Source organism: Notothenia rossii (genome assembly GCF_949606895.1).
Source record: "Notothenia rossii genome assembly, chromosome: 2".
In the NCBI taxonomy this organism is placed as follows: domain Eukaryota; kingdom Metazoa; phylum Chordata; class Actinopteri; order Perciformes; family Nototheniidae; genus Notothenia; species Notothenia rossii.
In genome coordinates this window covers 34,009,967-34,027,132 of record NC_136904.1, presented here as the reverse complement: position 1 = coordinate 34,027,132, position 17,166 = coordinate 34,009,967, and the positions used below count along the sequence as shown (strand labels likewise).

General features: G+C 41.8%; 1 protein-coding gene across 2 annotated transcripts in view; it reads right to left on the bottom strand.

Moving 5' to 3' along the window:
• The window catches only part of LOC307028240 (uncharacterized protein), a 51,570-nt gene that overhangs the window by 14,838 nt on the left and 19,566 nt on the right, over window positions 1-17,166 (bottom strand). The window contains exons 2-5 of one of the 2 annotated variants that reach the window (XM_079663096.1): window positions 15,012-15,152; window positions 2,581-3,079; window positions 1,574-1,710; window positions 1,162-1,447 (exon numbers count right to left, since the gene is read on the bottom strand). In XM_079663096.1, coding sequence (XP_079519222.1) covers window positions 1,162-1,447; window positions 1,574-1,710; window positions 2,581-3,079; window positions 15,012-15,152 — 1,063 coding nt within the window. The remainder of the gene's footprint in view (window positions 1-1,161; window positions 1,448-1,573; window positions 1,711-2,580; window positions 3,080-15,011; window positions 15,153-17,166) is intronic. The other variant, XM_079663097.1, reaches the window with a different exon arrangement.

Sequence of the window (17,166 nt, the reverse complement as noted above, 5' to 3'; positions counted from 1 at the left end):
AGTCTTATCGGGTTAAAGAGTATAATCTGGAGCACAGTTTTCCTTAATGCCTGTTCTTTCTCTGGATAAAGCCTTTCAAAATGTGTGTTCGCACTGCTCCCCTATAGCGTGTTATGTGGTGGCAGAAGACTAATAAAACACCGTCAAACCAGTGGTGCTAAAAGTAGGAATTTGTTACAACATCTTACATCATTGCTGCTTTCAGGCATTTCCTCACCCAGTGAGCCAAAGATACATTCTTTTACTTTATTACTTTCAGATTTAAAGCCAAATTCAATGAACTACGAGTTTAAAAAAAAAATAAGCATGCATGTGTTTGATTTAATGTTTCATGAAACGTTGGGAAAAACCAGACATGCTTGGTTTTATGTCAGCAAACTATTGCTTATTAGCATCAAGTATTTTATATAATAATAAGAGTAACACTCTACACAATGCGAAGGAGTTGGACATTACTAGCAATAAACATTTTATAGATCCGGTCATGAAGGTAAAAAAAGTTGATCCTGATGGAAGCACAGTTTTATATCAAAATAAACTAATAATGATGGATATAAACATGAACAAAAATAAGCTTTGCACATGTTTTTGGATTCAACATGTGTGTTTTGATGGGTATCACTGAATAAGAAAACTTGACAGGTTACCCTTCATTATAAAAAGAAAAGGTTTGCTTGGGAGTCTGAATTTGCTCAACTATCTCGTTTATAGATTGATAATTATAATTATTATTAGGATAAATGTAAAACATGCTGATGACATTTAAAAAGGGTTAGTTCCTCTTCTGGGCATGCATTTTTCCGAAAACTTCATGAAGATTTCACCATTAGATTTGGTTGTTTCTGTTGTAAAACAAAAACATTAAGATTCATGCTCTGGGGAACATGACAAAACAAATGTCTCTCAATTCATCAGGACATGAGATTACGACATGACAAAAAGTCAGGGAATCTCCAAAATAATCAGTTTATAGTAAACAAAATATGGAATTTGATAAATTCCTCCAGGACCCATTCACATTTTCACAATCTTGTACTAGAAACATATTTTGTGGATGACTTAAAAGAAGGGCAACAGAAAGATAGACCGACCCGATAAAGGCAAGTATTACAGAAGAGCTGATGATAGTAGGAATAGCAACAGTGTTAATGGAAAGTCAACCTTGTCTCGAAGCTTGTACTCTTCCTCCGCCTCCCTGCGTCTATGCTCCCGGCTGTGGCGGAGGTCTTCCTCCTCTTCCTCCTCCTCCCTGGGTCCCTCCTCCCAGCTGTGGTGGAGGTCTTCCTTCTCTTCATGTGTGAATCTCAGCTCTTCTTCCTCCTGGTCATCGTCATCTCTGGGGTTTTGTCTGGTTTCAGCTGATCTCTGCTCCATCTGCAGAGCAGCCAGTGTCTCTTCCTTTTGCTCCTCCTGCTCCAGCTCTCCATCCACCCTGCAGGCCCCTCCGCTGGGTTGGAGATCATTTTAACAGTTTATAAAGAAATGTGAATGTTTGGATCCCAGGATAAAAACAAAACAAATACTGACTAAAGGGAAAAGACAGATAGAACCAGGCAAAGAGCGGAGAACTCACCGTGGCTTCATCGTCCCGGCCGCCAGGTAGGACGTCCTGTCTGCTGGTTGGCCCGTGGCATGCTGCGATCTGTTATCCTGTGGCAGGAACACCGTGGAGCTGTACGACGTCCTGACTTCCTTTCTGTAGCTGGACATCTACAATTATAACCAAGCAGGTTGCATGTTAATCTATAGTGACAATACTGTATGTATCTGAGGAAATATTTATAAGAATTTGAAGCTTGATATTGCAAGCCAGTTTCAGAGAAGTATAGACACACATTTTTTAGTAATGCCGTTAATTAATTACGATTCAAATTCACAAGTTATTTTCTGAATTATTTAGTATTTTGTATATAGTAAAGCACCAACTTTGATCAAATTTCCATGAGGCGTTTATTGCGTTATTTGCAGCTGTTTAGAGTTATACTCATTAAAATACTAAAATGCTCACAAAGTCAATGCCACAATGCAGGTGAATTATTGCAGGTATAACTGTTTTTAGTATATTAGTGAGGCATGTGGCAACTTAATGTTATGGCCAATATTTGCCCTGATCAGTTGATCACCAAAGCTACTACAATTCTTCAAGAAGGGTAAATATATCTCTTACCAAAATTTCAAACCAAATGCAGAAAAATGAATATATAAAACTGAAGGCTTGACAGATTGCAATTTTTTATACAAATAAACATCATGCCAGGAAGAGATTGTTACTCATTTCTAATAAAAAGGGAATACAATTGATGCTGTAGGAATGAGCCTAATGTCAGAAACATTGTGAACATTAATCCACCTATCCTACTATATTTCATTTTCATTTCATTTTCATTTCATTTTTTTATTTTGTCTTATATATAATATGTTGCATTGTTGGCGGAGCTTTGGACTTAAGATGTTCATAGCCATAACTACACTGTAGCTACTGTGCATATGACAATAAACCTGGGATCCTTGAATCCTTGAACAATACAGACTCATTGGTAAAGAAAGCCCCAGTATTACGGTGTGGATCGGCCGGTGTACCTTCTCTGGAAGTCTTGCTGAAGTTTCCTTTGACCTACTGCTGTGTCCTGGCTCACATCCCTCCTTCTCTTCACTGCCCTGCTGTTTCTCCTCTCCAGTCTCATGCTGTTTCTCCTCTCCAGTCTGATGTTGTTTCTCCTCTCCAGTCTGATGTTGTTTCTCCTCTCCAGTCTCAGGTTGTTTCTCCTCTCCAGTCTCATGTTGTTTCTCCTCTCCAGTCTGATGTTGTTTCTCCTCTCCAGTCTCATGTTGTTTCTCCTCTCCAGTCTCATGTTGTTTCTCCTCTCCAGTCTGATGCTGTTTCGCCTCTCCAGTCTCATGTTGTTTCTCCTCTCCAGTCTCTGGTTTCCTCTGTTGTGTTGAAGGTCTCTGCACTCGGGCTCTGCAGTCATCCTGCACCTCCTGCTCAGGACGATTCTCCAACCTGTGACTCCAGTCGCTGAAGCCCTCGTCCTCCTCCAGAACCAGGCAGCATCTGGGCTTCAGCTCCCCGTCCAGCCTGAGAACAATTGAAAAACTGTTACCTTTGAGTAGCCTGGCAAGAGGTGGGGTCAAGATTTGGTTGGATTTTGAAAACATTTAAAGTAATACAACCATATCAGTGGTTCAGCTGATGTATTGGAGATGCTTTAGAAAATGAATGAGTTGGACAAAAGTTCTATTGTTGAGCCACTTGTCAAAATCCAACCTGTGTTAAATAATACTTTGCCAAATATGCATGTTACTTAAAATAAAATCATGGATTTTGCTAGTATAGAGCTCAATTGAAGTTGTAATTGAGACAGTGTCTCCTGTTATTGCTGATGGGCGACTGAGTGTCACCCAGAGGCTCCTCACAGTGTTGATCTACATTGTTGATCAAGGTGGCAGGTGGCACACAGGACATACCGCTCAAGGCGCCATGGCAACAGAGACTGTGCCCGTGGTAACAACAAACAAAGAGAAACTGCAGCCTCTTGTTCCTGGTCAACGCAAATCAGCAGACCGAACCTCATCAGCACTGACTAAACACCCAAAGGCTGATGTTTTCTTTCCCGGAGAGATTTAGTTGGTTTCTAAACGTTGACTCTGAGTGTGTTTAATCTTCATTTGATTAAGGCTGAGAGGGAGTTTGGCTGAACAGTGAAGACTTTGTTTCCAATGTCTACAGTACAGTCAGTTGATTTCTTTTTTTTATGTTAATCTTCTTCTTATCGTGTCCACAAGGCAGTCAGTTACAGTTTATGTTAATGATCACTATATTCAGTTATTTTCACAATTGGATTTGGTGCATATTATTACACAGAAAAGGATGAACGATTTGATCTTTTGAATCATTTTAATAAAGCAAAGACTTATGTATCTTGTACTCACATCCCTAAAGGTAGTACTACCATAATGTATACAAGTAAGTAAAGGTACACAAGTATTTATTTTTCAAATATGCTTCAAGTACAAGAAGTAAAATTTGCCTTATTGATTTTTGGGTCCAAATTATTTTTGCCTCATATGTTAGCATCATTTGCTGGTAAAGATGAAGCTAGCAAGTATAACAACTTTATATTTATGATGATAAACATGTATTAGTTTATTTCTTATATGCAAAGTAACTTTAATAGTTGATGTTAAATGTAATATTTAACCTGTTAAGCCCCAAGCCTGTTTTTAAGGTCTCAGGCTCGAAAATGACGTTTCCAGAACAAATGACCATAACTACACTTCTAAAAGGGGAAAATTAATAATCTTTTTTCTCAAAGTAATGATAAACCTGTGAGTTGGATGTAGAAAAGTCAGAATAAATACAGATGTTTTTTATTTTAAAGAAAATTCAGATTGAACATAGTAAAAAAATGTAAATTATAGTGTCCGTCCAAAGATTATTTTTTACTTATAGTGAAAACAACCCTTGGATGATGGGTTAGTTGACTAAAAGCTTTAGGAATCCAAAGTACAACAGATAATAAGTACCCTGTATAAAGATTGATGCAAAACAAGTGACATTTGACCTTTTTAGAGAGGTTTAGAAAAAAAAACTCCACCTCTGGGCTCATTTGGGTGGAAATGGGCGTTTTTGCCCTTTCTCTGGAACCAATTGGTCGATTTTGATGATTGACATCTCTTTTGAACCGTTAGAGCCAATATAATCGAAGGGGGATTTCCACATACACACACACGCTACCATTGAGAAGTGGGGGCTATGCGCACGCAGTTTGCCTACAGCGAAACCTATCTTACGCTCTGAAATCTGAAAACTGAAAACAAGTTTTATTGCTGATCGATTATCAGTAGGGGTGTAACGGGATCCGTATTCGAGAAAAGTCTGTCATTCAGGGCAGTATCCACTTGACATCAGCCATTATAGATAATATGGCCATCTGAGTGTGTGTGGTATCAGGGGCGGACTGGCCATTGGGAATACCGGGAGTTTTCCCGGTGGGCCGGTGCCGTGTGTGGGCCGGAGGGCCACAGAAATAAAATAAATAAATAAATAATATATATTTTTTTTTGCCTAAATCCTACCGGCCCACATTTGTAAGTGTTACGGCCAATCCCTTTCTTCTTTTTTTTGGCTGCACATCCATGGGCTGCACCCGTAGGATAGAAAAGGGGGAAATTACGTCTGACTCAGAGGTTGTGCGGCTGTGGAGAAGAACCTCTTGCCCACATTCTGTTACTGAGTTTAGGCTAGTTAGCTAACAGGTTTATTGTTTTGGGTGCAGTCACTTTTGCCTCCACTTGCTGTTCAAATAAATGTTGAAAGAAAATGTAAATCTGTTTACAGTTCTGTTTCATATGGGTGTTGAGAGATGTATCCATAGAAGATTTAGTCCCTAATTTTGCTCTCAAAGTGCATTTAACTTCAACATTTAAAAAAAATCTTCCGGGGGGAGCATGCCCCCGGACCGCCCTAGAGGAGGTGAGGTCCACCACCTGCCCACACCCCCTGGTAAATTGTCCCACCCACATTGAGGATGCTTCCTACGCCCATGTTTTATTCCATGTGTCAAGTCAGGGTAATTGGCTCAAAATGTTATTGCATCAATGATCTGTTAACATTAAAATCACTAAATATATGCTGCAACTATTTTGCTATAGGCAACTCAAGGGCTCAGGTAATGTGATTACTATATGAATAATGGTCCAAAATAACATAAAATGCATAGTGTTTTTTGTTAAGTAACATACTTTCGTCGCCGGCCGGCCGATACATGCCGCACATTAAGTGGGCCTGTCTGTCAATTAATCCCTTGGCCACTTTTTCTCCCCAGTCCGCCCCTGTGTGGTACTGTTTGTTTTTCACTGTGTAATAAAGTTAATTATTCAAAATGTTAGAGTTCCTTATTTTTAAACTGAAACTTGCACTACTGTTCAAAATAAATAAAAAACAAACCTGGAATTTTCTTGTTGTACCGAACCCATACCGAACCGTGACCCCCAAACCGAGGTACATACCGAACCGTGCATTCTGTGAACCGTTACACCCCTAATTATCAGAAATCATTTCAAAGTGACACAGACACATTGGATTAACCTATGGATTAACCTTCAGCAGCGTTTTTAACGTTGTAATGCAATTGAAGATCCATATTGCCCTGTTTGCTACCTAATGCCACGTGCTGTGATGTCTGTTTTTGTTTCTCATTTCGCAAGTTCTCTTCTCTGGAGTGCACATGTCTTGTTCTCGAGTGAGAGGACCAGGGGCGGATTGGCCATCTGTAGAATCTGGAGAACCACAGAATGGTCGGCCGGCCCTTTAAAAAAAATAGAAAAAAACAGCGGCCGCTAATGCAGTAGTGTGGTTCTTATCTGTCAAATAATCACACACAAAGAAGAAAAAAGACCGGCCACACGAAGTCCCAATCCCAAACCACGCCCTACACCCTACCCCTACACACTCCCCCTCCGTGAAGGAGTGAACTCCGTGGAGTGACACTCAACGAGCTCAACGAGGCTCACTCCTGTCAGATGGAGGGAGTAAATACAGCGGCAAGCTTTGGGACAAACTCCCCTCTCTCCGACAGAAACAGGAAATGCCGTAACTGTATGGAACAACTGTTTAAAATCAGCATCTCTTAGACAGACAAATTAAATGAATAATTAAAATAAAACCCCAAACATCTTTAATTGTGTTACTTTTTTAAAAAGCTCTTTTAGTTTTAAACCTGATGTTTATAAGCTTCTTAGTTGTTGCAACAGTCTGTAAATATACACAACTTTATAATAAAAGGCATAGGTATGACTAAACACAGGTATGATCTTAAGTAAAAAAATATGAGGTTATCATGAGGTTATTAACATCGCTCGCAATTTATCAGTGGATGTTTGCTGGAACTACTTGTTAACAGCTTGTTTCCTGACGGACACACACAGCGTTCACTCCGGTCAGGTAGAGACCGGTCTCAAGTCAGCACCGATGCAGACTCGCTGTTTCAGGGCTTGATAGCCCACTCCCCCTCCACAGTGCTCCACACTCGTTGCTTTGGAACAGCACTTATTGTGGCGGACCCTCCGCGCGAATGCGCAAACCGAGGGGTAGTGTGGGTGTAGGGGGTGAGTTGGGATTGGGCCGAAGAGAAGGGATCAGACGCCACGGCAGACGAGGGTGGGGCCGAGAAGGCAAGAGAAAAAAAGGTGAAGTCACTCGCAGGTGAAGCATATAAATGTCGCAAATTGACAGACCTTTTTGGCAGCAGCTTAAAACAAGTGCAAGATGATGAAGAGAATGATGAGGGCGCAAGTTCAGATATACAGCCAGCCTCCTGCGTTCATGATGAGGGACAGAGTTGAGCTGCTGGAAGAACCATCTCAACTGGCACACGTGCAGGGCAAGAGGTGGGTGAGAGTTATCCCTTGAACTCAGTGGCGTTTTCTCCTGGAGGCCAAGGGAAGCCAGGCTTCCCCTGAGTGAAACGGCGTCCCCTAGATGTTACGGTGAAACAGTAGATTGCACTCTCTGTTGCGAGAGGATGCTAGCCGAAATTGGCTTCCCTTGGTGAAAAAAAATTGAGGGATTGACCAATCAGATGAGGCTCACGTCATACCTCACAATCCAATCAAATCGCATCAACTTCAGTTCGTACTGTAACTGTCATCACCGCCCTTAAAAAGTAGCAAGCAACTGAAGCAAGTGCAATTATGGAGGGTGGAGATTTGGAGTATTTCATCAAAAATAATTTTACTAAACTTCCGCTAGAGCAGCAACTAAAAATGAAATCTGATGACAGGCAAATGCCCAAACTGGAGCTGTGTACAGAGAGGAAAAAAGGATCGAATCGGATGTAAAACTTTAAATAATAAACAGCGGATTTCTAACATTTGACATTTCATGTGGCCGGACTGGGTTAGTTTCCAGGGCTGAATTTTAGCCCCTGCTGGGGACCATGGAGCCGGAGCAACAGGAGCTGTATTGCAGCGGCTTTATCTCAACGACGTTGTTTCCCTCCTCACCTCATACCTCAAAGACCGCACCTAAAGGGTAACTTGGAGAGGGTCCGAGTCCGACCCTTGTCAATTAACTACAGGGGTCCTTCAGGGCTCTGTTCTTGGTCCCCTCCTCTTCTCCTTGTACACAAACTCGCTCGGATCTGTCATTAGCCCGCATGGTTTTTCATACCACTGCTACGCTGACGAGATCCCAACTAATTCTGTCCTTTCCCCGCTTAGAGACCAAAGTCGTCGCACGCATTCTCTGCTTGCCTAGCAGACATCTCTCGGTGGATGTCTGCTCATCACCTCAAGCTCAACCTTGACAAGACGGAACTGCTTTTCCTTCCGGGAAAAGATTGTCCCACTCTTGACCTAACAATCAACATCGGCACCTCTGTTGTTTCCCCGACTCAGACTGCAAGGAATCTGGGTGTGATCCGAGATAACAAACTGTCCTTCACTGCAAACATTGCTGCTACAACCCGCTGCTGCAGATACACGGTTTACAACATCAGGAGGATACGTCCCCAGCTGACCCAGAAATCAGCGCAGGTTCTGGTCCAGGCTCTCGTCATCTCACGCCTAGACTACTGCAACTCCCTCCTGGCTGGTCTACCTGCATGTGCCATCCGACCTCTGCAGCTCATCCAGAATGCAGCAGCTTGTCTGGTCTTCAACCTTCCAAAATTCTCCCACACCACGCCGCTCCTCCGCTCCCTTCACTGGCTTCCGGTAACTGCTAGAATCCACTTCAAAACACTGGTACTTGCGTACCATGCTGCGAATGAATCTGGCCCTTCCTACATCCAGGACATGGTTAAACCGTACACCCCAGCACGTGCACTCCGCTCTGCATCGGCCAAACAGCTCGCTGCACCCGCACTGCGAGGGGGACCCAAGTTCCCATCAGCAAAAACATGTGGGTTTGCTATCCTGGCTCCAAAATGGTGGAATGAGCTCCCCATTGAAATCAGGACAGCAGATAGCTTGCACATCTTCCGGCGCAGACTGAAAACTCATCTCTTTTGACTCCACTTCGAGCGATAGAATTACTAACAAAGCACTTATATACTAATAAAGGGCTGGCTTATCTCAAGCCAGTTGAGTAGCACTTGAAATGTTCGGCTCTATGAAATCTGATGCACTTATATGATTCTGTTTTCTTCAAGGTTGTATCTTCCCGGTCGAATTTACTTATTGTAAGTCACTTTGGATAAAAGCGTCAGCTAAATGCAATGTAATGTAATGTAATGAAGAGAGAGCTGAGCTAGGAGGCAAAGCTCTCGATATATCGGTCCATCTTTCTTCTTACTCTCAGCTCTGGTCATGAAGGATGGGTCACGAGTTACGACCAAAACAACGTGATCGTGAATAAGCATCCAAAAAGGTTTTCTTTGGAGCGTAGCTGGCAACTCCTTTAGGTATAGGGGGAGAAGTTCAGTAATCCAAGAAGGAACTCAGAGTAAAGCCACTGCTCCTCTGCGTAAAAACGAGCGAGTATAGGGGGTTTCGAGCTCCTAGAAAAGATGCCACCTGGACGCCTCCCTAGGAAGGTGTTCCAGGCATGTCCAGCTGGGAGGAGACCGAGGGGCTGACCCAGGACCAGGTGGAGGGATTATATCTCCATGCTGGCCTGGGAACGCCTTGGAATCCCCCAGTCAGAGCTTGTTGATGTGGCCGGGGAAAAGGAAGTTTAGGGCCCTCTGCTCGAACTGCAACCTCCACAAGTCAAATCCTTATAGCTATTGGAGATTGGGAAGAGGATGAGGACATTCCTTAAAGGAGACATGTCATGCTTTTCCAGTTATTACCCTTCCCCTTGTGTGTTATGAAGGTTTGTATGCATGTAAACGGTCTGCAGAGTCAAAACCCCTCAAAGTACACCCTGTAGGGAGTAAAACTCTAACACAGAAAAGACCTCCCCAAAACGCCTCGTTGGAGATTTCTCATGTTCTTCCTGGGCATTGTGACGTCTGAATACCCAGTAGCCAGGGTTAGGGTTAGAGCTATGACCAGGCTGATTGGTCCAAATTAACCAATCCACGGACTTCCTCTCTCACACTCACACACACACACACACACACACACACACACACACACACACACACACACACACACACACACACACACACACACACACACACACACACACACACACACACACACACACACACACACACACACACACACACACACACACACCAAAGTGCAGGCAGCTCTGCTGATTTCTCCTCCCCGGCTGCAGGCTGATAACAGACAGTTGGGATCGCGGCGAAATTCTCTCTGCAGACCCATTCTCACAGCGTTAATCAACCTTTTTCTTACTCAATATCAAGCCACACTTATTGTTTTTACTTCGGCTGTGAGTTTGTGTGTGCTCAGGATGAGTTTGGCTGTGTTTCGCTGTGTATCGCTGAACAAGGAAACCACACCTCCACGGAGCTCAGCGCGATTCACAACGTCCCGACCAATCAGAGCACCAGAGACGTGCACACATAGACTCTAGGTAGTGCTTGAGCACCTGCCCGTTTTGCCCTCTGGACAGAAATGTGCCCTTTTGAAAGTTCGTTTTTTACATTTTTTTTTTTTTTTTTACAGTGTACTTTATGTGGCTCATAGTAAGATCGATCAATTCTGGATTAAAAGCTTCTAATATATACAACAATGCCCCCATTGCGCGTTTTAATTTTGTCAGACATCCCAACACGTGCCCCACGGCACTCCCGTACGTGCCCTGGCTGCAGCCCCTCCCTTCCCTGCTCTCAACGTGAACGTGCAGCACTCAGAGCAGACACTAGGCTTGTTTGAGACGCGTTGCGGCTCGCCTCGAAAGTAGACGAGAATAGCCGATCGCAGCCGGGGGAGGTCTCAAAAAGCTTGCCTGAAGTCGGACAGCTCCGAGTCGGCTTCTTCTTCTTCTTCTTCTTCTTCTTCTTCTTCTTCTTCTTCTTCTTCTTCTTCTTCTTCTTCTTCTCCTCTCGGTTTTTTGGCGGATTGAAAACAACTTTAAGGTGCATACCGCCACCTCCGGAGTCGGCTTGACTCGGTTTGCATTTATAAAGAATGCACACATGTGTTTAATCGTTAATGTCAGATATGTAATAAGTAAATACATTTGTTCCTGCTCAAGATTAGATTCAACTTTATTGTTATTGCACATATTACAGGTACTGAGACAACGAAATGCATTTTAGCTTCCAACCAGGAGTGCAATAAGCAGTAAAGTGAAAAGTAATGTACACAATCTACAGAATAAAATATAGAATGAATTGAATGATGAATAAACAGTGAGGGGTATGAATACACTAGATATACACAGCAGCCTGTGAGCAGTATGAACAGTGTGTATGAATATGCTAAGATGTACAAAGTATAAAAATGGTAAGTAGTGCAAGTATAGTATAAAATATATAGATATTAATTTCATGATGATAAACATTGTGGACCAATGATGACAAATATGAATGGAAGTGGCAACGTAAAACTGACACAAAACAACAAAAAACTTTTGCCGAGCCAATTGGAGAGTTTCATCAGCAGCACGGGGTAAAAACCACCAATGAGCACATGTCATGAATTTTTCATATCATGTAACTGGAAGAAACTCAGCTAAATGATGATATGAACCATTTTTAGCACAAAAAAACGCAAGACTAACCCTGAGCCTCTGAATTAGCCCTCAGTCAGACAGTCCACGGCGGGTGTGTGGTGCAGCAGCACACAGCAACACGATTAAAAGTGCCCTTGTGACGACCAAGTAAGTAACCACCAGGTAACAAATACAACGAGTGTATTGTTTAATCCCCTAAATCAGATGCCAAACTAAACTATAACTTCACTTATTTTCTTGCATCCATCTATTTAGTCTCGTTGTGCACTTTTGAAAATAGCAGATCTACAAGTTCACAATGTGTCATTATGAGCTTGTAGATCTGCTATTTTCAAATGGCTGTATATAGGGCTGAAGTGATGAAATGTATGTTTTGTAATAATCTTAATCTAAATCTACAAAGTAACTAGTAACTCAAGTTTTCAAATAATTGTAGTGGAGTAAAAGTAGAATATTTGCATCTGAGATGTAGTTGAGAAGTAAATGTATTGGAAATTGGAAATACTCAAGTAAAGTAGAAATGCCTCAAAAAGTACAATATAAGTAGTAGTAACCTTATAGGTTTACATTAATGCTGCTGTTAAATGTTTCTAGGAGATTAACCCTTAATTATCATGTACAGCAGAGCAGTACATCGATTTAGCTCATTTGCATTTACCACTTGTAGAATAATGCCAAGAAGAGACAGGATGAGAAAAGAAAAACAAAGAGAGCTACAGCAGGCAGCCCGGGGAAGCAGCTCTCTGCTCTCCTGGGTAAAGCAGCCTGAGCCTACCAGAAAGGAAGATGAGGATGCAGATGTGCCTGATGAACCCTTACCCATCAATCATCAATGATGAAGATGAAGAAGAAAGGTCAGAGTCAATACCAGAGTCATGTTAAGGGACAAACTGTCTGTCTAGAGCCCTTTCATGCTCAGATTTGAACTAACCCTAACCCTAACCCTAACCCTATTTGAACAAAAATAAGAATTAAATAACATAACCCTAACCTAACCCTAACCCTAACCCTAAAACCGAAATAAAGGAACCAAAAACCGGAAAAGAAACTAACCAAATCCGCCATTATCCGGCAAATTTTCGCGCACAATTTCGGAGCGCACAATTTTGGCGCCCGCGAGCGAAGGTGCCCTCTTTTTTCTCTTGAGCACCTGCCCCTATAAATGTCTGCGCACGCCACTACAGAGCACACTGTGCTCACAGGGAGGGTGGGGGCTGGAGCTATTGGAACTACAACGAGCCGTTAAAGGCAGAGAGTGAAATTCAGTGAATACACGTAGTTTACAGAGATGCTGTATGAGAAACCAATGTGAGTTTGGAAAATTGCACAATATAAATCTATTCTAGTAGACCTCAACAATGGAATTATGATCAGTTAATCAGGGGGCCAGATATATGGCAAATACACCCATATATATATATTTCAAATTTCACCTGTTTTGCATCAATCTTGATACAGGGTACTTATTATATGTAATAGTTTGGATTCCTAAAGCTTTTAGTCTCCGATCCCATCATTCAAGGGTGGTTTTCACTAATGTTTTTTCTTTGGACGGACACTATAATTTAAAAATGTTTACTATATTCAATCTGAATTTACTTTTTACTCTTCTTCATCACAGGTGTATCATTGCTTTGAGAAAAAATATTATTAATTTACCCCTCTTAGAAGTGAAGATATAATCATTTGTTCTGGGAATGTCATTTTCGAGCCTGAGACCTGAAAAACAGACTTGGGGCTTAATTTGTCTTTTAATTAAAAAATGTTGCTCTGAATTTTCAGCACTATTCTTGAGCATCTTGGCAGCCACACTTGTTTTTGGAGCTTCAGACCCTATTTAGACGGGAACGCAAATGCAACGAACGGCTCAATAAACGTGTCGCTTCACACGAGACCGCTGGAGACGCTGTAGTATATATGCCGGGCCTGTAAGTGACGCTGTACTTCCGCCACAAAATACACCAAAAGCAGCGAAGAAGACCCCTGAGCAAACCTTCTATTTATTCTCCGCGGTGGATGTAGCGACATGAAGTTCATGTAGTTCTCCATGTCCACTTGTTGCTGATGGTTGTGGTAGAGGAGCTGTAGATTTTGCACTAACATCTGTAGCATGGTCAGTAGCTACTGACAGTAGCTACTGACCATGCTAAAGCACTGAGCAGCAGAGGTGAGGAGAGGTGGGGCTATGGCTTCATCGTTATCAGGAAATTATCGTATAAGACGTATACACGGAGCCGTTTGGCCAGAGCGTTCCGTCAGCAGAAAACATTAAGCTGATGACTAAACCAGCTCACAGTGGAGTATTTAATGAGCGAACTGCATTCTGCTTCAAGGTGCTGTAAATGAGCATGCTCAGCCGCTCACAGTCTCAGGTGAGGAAGACATTTCCCTTTTAGAGACGTCACTTCGCTGTATGGTCGAACACAAACTGCAGCTCTCTCAGCGCCTTCACCTGCAGCATCACTGAGCTTAACCTACTGATTGCGAACAAACAAACACGTTTGTTCCCCTGTAATCACCCCTGCAGGTAATGGAGACTCATCTGTAATCATCTAGGACAGTTTACACAAACAAACGGGTCGCCATGCCTCTAACATCAGAAACACAGGTCTCACATCTAGCACAGTTAAAGAGATACAATCCAGGTGTTATTCTCACCTTTTACTTATCTGGACACCAATCGTTTGACATTTCAGGAATTTGCTATTTGGATTTCTCACTAAAAGATGGATAGAAAGTTACCAAACTATATGGCAAATGTAAAGCTACACCCAGCAGCCAGTTTCAATGTCCACCTTCAACCAGGAGTGCTTTATTACCTATTTTCCCAAATGAATTCCAGCTTTTACTTCAATTATTATTTTTTAAAATTAGTTTTACCTTGTAACCCTTAAGAAATAGTATATGAAAAAAGAACAGTGCTGATCCATTGTGCGCAATAATGAGAAAATGAACATAAAGACAACAGATGGAAACTCTTTGACAGATATCTACGTATATTTAAAAACAAAGTGTGCACGTGCATGCATTTGTATGTGTCCCTGCTTTAAAAGGGGCCCTATAATGCCATTTTTTCTGGTACATGTTTGTATTTTGTATCCTTTACTGTGACATGTGTCCATACTTTAATGTTCAAAAGGTCTTTATTATTCTCATACTGCCTGTGCTGCAGCACCTCTTTTCACCCTCTGTCTGAAACCAGAGCTCAGTCTGCTCTGATTGGTTAGCTGGCTGGCTCAGTTGTGATTGGTCAATCGCATAGAGATGTCCTGCCCCTTGGCCTATCTATCTGACATCACTATGTTACGCCTTTGCAGACCATTTACATGCAACCTGTATAACACACTACAAAAAAGGGACAAACTCCAAGAAAGCTTAAAAGAGCCTCTTTAATCTGTCTGAATGTTCTACTCACTCTGTGTTTTGTGTGTGCTCTGATTGTTGCGGGGGCTCGGGCCAAGAGGTGCTCCCCTCCCCTCTCTGCGTCTCTCTTGCCCTCCTCCTTCTTTCCCGCTCCACCTCCTCAGCATCCTCCTGGCTCCGCTGGGCAGTCAAACTGTAACCAACTCAGACATTAATAGGCTGTCACCACTCTTAAAACACCCCCAAAACACAAATTGAATACAATATAGGAGCCTTCCAACATCGTAGAGGCTCCAAGGAAAACACCTTGAATACAATTTTCTTCAACTTTTGCACAATTCCATCTAACAAATATATTGGATGTAATGTTTCTGGACATTAAAAAAATACACTTTTGTTTGACCAATGTTTGGCTACCCAGATGACACAGTTACTCAATATACCCTAACCCTAAACCTTAAGTTCATCCTCCATAAAGCTGATAACCGGCAATAGAAACAAGACAAACTTTTAACTGTTAGATTCTACTTGGCTAAAAGCATGTGTACAACCCAACAGTGCATTGGGGTTTCTTTAAATTGGAGCCTTAAGGGGCCCTATCATGCACATTTTTCAGGTTCATATTTGTATTTAGTGCCTGTACTGTTACATGTTTAGATGCTTTAATGTTCAAAAAGGTCTTTGTTTTTCTCATACTGCCTGTGCTGCAGCACCTCTTTTCACCCTCTGTATGAACCAAAGCCCAATGTGCTCTGATTAGTTAGCTGGCCGGCTCTGTTGTGATTGGTCAATCGTATATCATGAACAATGTGTTGCAAGTCAATAGAAGCATGAGTGTTACAAAGTGATGTCAACATGTCACTGAAGTTAACAAAGGAGTCCAATGGAGGTGTTTCAGGCAGGGGGGGCAGTGTGTGGGAGAGAAACTCCCTCTGGAGGGAACTTTGGGATTTTCGCAGACCATTCACATAAACCTTTATAACACACTACAGGAAAGATAAAACCCTAAAAAAGAAACATGTTGTGGACAGAGGGCTACACTATAAGATGAAGGTAAATTCGGTGTAATCAAAAATCGAAACCATGTTATCTCTCATGTACAGATTCACATTATTTATTCAATTGCTAATATTGAAAGGTTATAATGAAAAACTTTATATAGAAGGGATTTTCAGTGGATTTTAAAAAGCAAAAGGAAACAAAATATGTTCTCTTCTATTAAAAGCCCATTCAGCTGTTCTGTTTCCAGAGAGAAATTACTTGATAACAATAACTGTCTTTATTGTCCAAGCACATCTGGTGGAGCTGGAGCCAGCTGCCGTGCTGTTTCACTTCATTAAAATCTCTGGAGAGAAACAAAGACAGAGGGGGCGGAGGTGAAGAGACGGATGAGGAGCAAGACGGAGGATGGAGAAAAACTGGAATCTTGACTAGCCGCAACATCATCTTTCCATACTGATAGAGTTCTGGAGAAAATCTGCTCAAACATTTGTAATAACAAGAACCTTGGCTTGAAACCAGCTGTCTCTGGAGAGCACCTGTTGGTTGGCTACAAACACATTTTCCTAATTATGTCATTGTTTTGAAAGGATAATTACAGTTGACAATTTTAAATCACACTGTATTTTCAGACATCTGGCCATGATAACGTTGTGCACTCATGCATAACTGCTGAGATCTTAATAAAATGTCTCAATGGGCAAACAAAGAACAGTTGTAAGTCAAAATGACACATACTGTAAGCTTTAAGAAAAGCCAGTTATCAATTCATTGTGGTGAATTATCTTCCAAATCCCCTGTTTTTGTACTAAAACAGCCAAACTTTGGGGGTTACTGAGTTGTTTTATTAACTCAGACTACTGAAGCCAAACTAATTAGCTAAATACATTTGTTTGTATGGTTGAACTGGTAAAAACATGCTGGTAAAAGCAGATTGTGAATTAAGTCCCAACACTGTAGCAGTGTAAAGGAAAGAAAAACAACCAAAACCTTGAGCATGTTGGTTAAACAAATATATAAAACATGCGGACCAGTTGCCTTGAAAATATGATTAATTCTCCCAACATGTGCTCATGAAACATTTGGCTGAATGAAATCATTACTTCAAAGTGCAAAAAACTAATTCAAATATAAAATCCCATGCAGATGATGTCATTTGTTATGGCTGTATGCGAGGACACTGGCCACGAACGGCTGTGAGTCAAACA